Here is a 1,891-nt window from a genome sequence, read left to right on the forward strand (position 1 = left end):
GAACTCAGAAATCCACCTGCCTCTGCCTCCCAAGTGCTGGGATTAAAGGCGTGCGCCACCACGCCCGGCGAAGCTCCATTTCTATTCGAAATATAGTCTACTTGCCCAGAACTACCTTTCCCCTCCCTGGTCCAAGATCCCTAGGCCCCTGTACCTCACATCTATCCTCCTGTCCCTCTGAATAGAGGACACAGAAGGTTCCAGGAGTCAGAATGCCCGGATAGAGGCAGTGACAGAGTCGTGGGGTCAAGATGGAGACAGCAGCAACTACAGGAACTAGAGAGGAGAGAGAGCTGTAAAAGGTTCTGGCCTGAGGTCACTCCTTATTCCCATGACCCAAGGACTCTCACCTCTGTCCTGGGGGTTCTTCCAGCCCAGAACCCAGCAGCTGGCCCCTGGGGGGACACCCCCTGGGTGTAGGCAGATGGGAAGAGCTGATGGGGAGGGCTCCACCCGAGAGTTCAGCTCCAGTAGGGCCAGGGGGGGTCTAAGTCCTAAGTGCCTGGGCAGACGGATGCTGACGACAGACCGAGATACCTGGTGGCCCTGTGGGAGGGAGCTGACCCCTGCCCGGCCCAGATATACTTCAATGTAGGGCACTGTTGTAGAGCCCAGCCTGTGAGAATAGGAACCAGTATCAGAACCAGCATCCTGTCTTATTTTTTCCATAGCTGGTGAAGTCCTTCCCAGCAGAACAGGGCTGAAATGGTCTCTAGGACCACCCACCAATTGCTTTGTGATGCCTCTCTCTTCTGTCTTCTCAAATCTAATAAAACCAAAACATCCCAACAAAAACACCCGTGGTGGGCGCTTTCCCTGTGCTGTGTGAGCCCAAGCGTGATGACGTCCTACTGTTGCAAGAATCCTTCATCTATCACCCGATTTCCCTCACCTCGCCTCCTAGCTAGGAGAGACCCACCTGAGAATACAGTGAGTGGCAGCTAGGACCCAGCCTGGGGCCACCAGAATCCCAGTGCAGACTCTATCACCAGTCACATGCACCTCCGTCAGCCAGGGCCACAACACACCAGCTGGAGTGGATTTTGGCCTTAGGCCACAGGCTAGAGAGAGGAGGCAGCCATGTCAGTGGGAGTCCCAAAGCTGCCCCCTGAACGGCTCACCAGGATCTAAGAGTCACCAGGAAGTGCTGAAGCCTCACAGACCCCTGCTTACCACCGTGCTCAGTGCCTGTGGGACAAGTCTGTTTCTCAGTCTCCTCCCCTTCAGGGCCCCAGTCCCAGGTTAGCTGGTCCTCCAGGGAAGCTCCCTGAGTCACATGCTGGATCCACAGACCATGAGTCTGCATCGGGAAAAAGGCTCGGGGTCGGAGACAACCATTTGAGAGAGTTCTGTATCCTGCCAGGAACCAGGTCCCCTCCTCACGGCACAGAAGGCTCCAACCGGAATCTTTCTGCAGCAAAACAGTATTATTACTCACATGAGTGCAGGCTGCAGGCCTACAGAGCCTCAGCTTTGAGGGTTTTCCTGATTCTCCTTTTCTGCATGAACCCTTCCAGTACTCTCTCTCTCTCTCTCTCTCTCTCTCTCTCTCTCTCTCTCTCTCTCTCTCTCTCGTTTTCAAGTCAGGGTTTCTCTGTGTAGCCCTAGCTGTCCTCGAACTCTGAGATCGCTTGCCTCTGCCTCCTGAGTGGTAGGATTAAAGTCGCAGTACACTTGGTTTCAACCCACTCTTCAAACTGACAAGCTCAGGTTGGGGAGATGGCTCAGTCGGTAAAGAACTTGGTTCAGGAGGATGTGGGCTTGGATCCCAACACTCATATGTTTAAAAAGAAGGAATATCCCAGCACTTGGGAGGCAGAGGCAGGCGGATTTCTGAGTTCGAGGCCAGCCTGGTCTACAAAGTGAGTTCCAGGACAGCCAGGGCTATACA

At 54.4% G+C, this 1,891-nt stretch overlaps 1 protein-coding gene across 4 annotated transcripts in view; it reads right to left on the reverse strand.

Moving 5' to 3' along the window:
- Positions 1-1,891, reverse strand: part of Prss36 (serine protease 36) — a 19,073-nt gene that overhangs the window by 896 nt on the left and 16,286 nt on the right. For 3 of the 4 annotated variants that reach the window (XM_021212887.1, XM_029543319.1, XM_021212877.2), the window contains exons 11-14: positions 1,174-1,411; positions 920-1,061; positions 351-616; positions 155-276 (exon numbers count right to left, since the gene is read on the reverse strand). In XM_021212887.1, the coding sequence (XP_021068546.1) occupies positions 155-276; positions 351-616; positions 920-1,061; positions 1,174-1,411 (768 nt within the window). The remainder of the gene's footprint in view (positions 1-154; positions 277-350; positions 617-919; positions 1,062-1,173; positions 1,412-1,891) is intronic. The other variant, XM_029543323.1, reaches the window with a different exon arrangement.

This window comes from Mus pahari, chromosome 1 (assembly GCF_900095145.1).
Source record: "Mus pahari chromosome 1, PAHARI_EIJ_v1.1, whole genome shotgun sequence".
In the NCBI taxonomy this organism is placed as follows: Eukaryota; Metazoa; Chordata; class Mammalia; order Rodentia; family Muridae; genus Mus; species Mus pahari.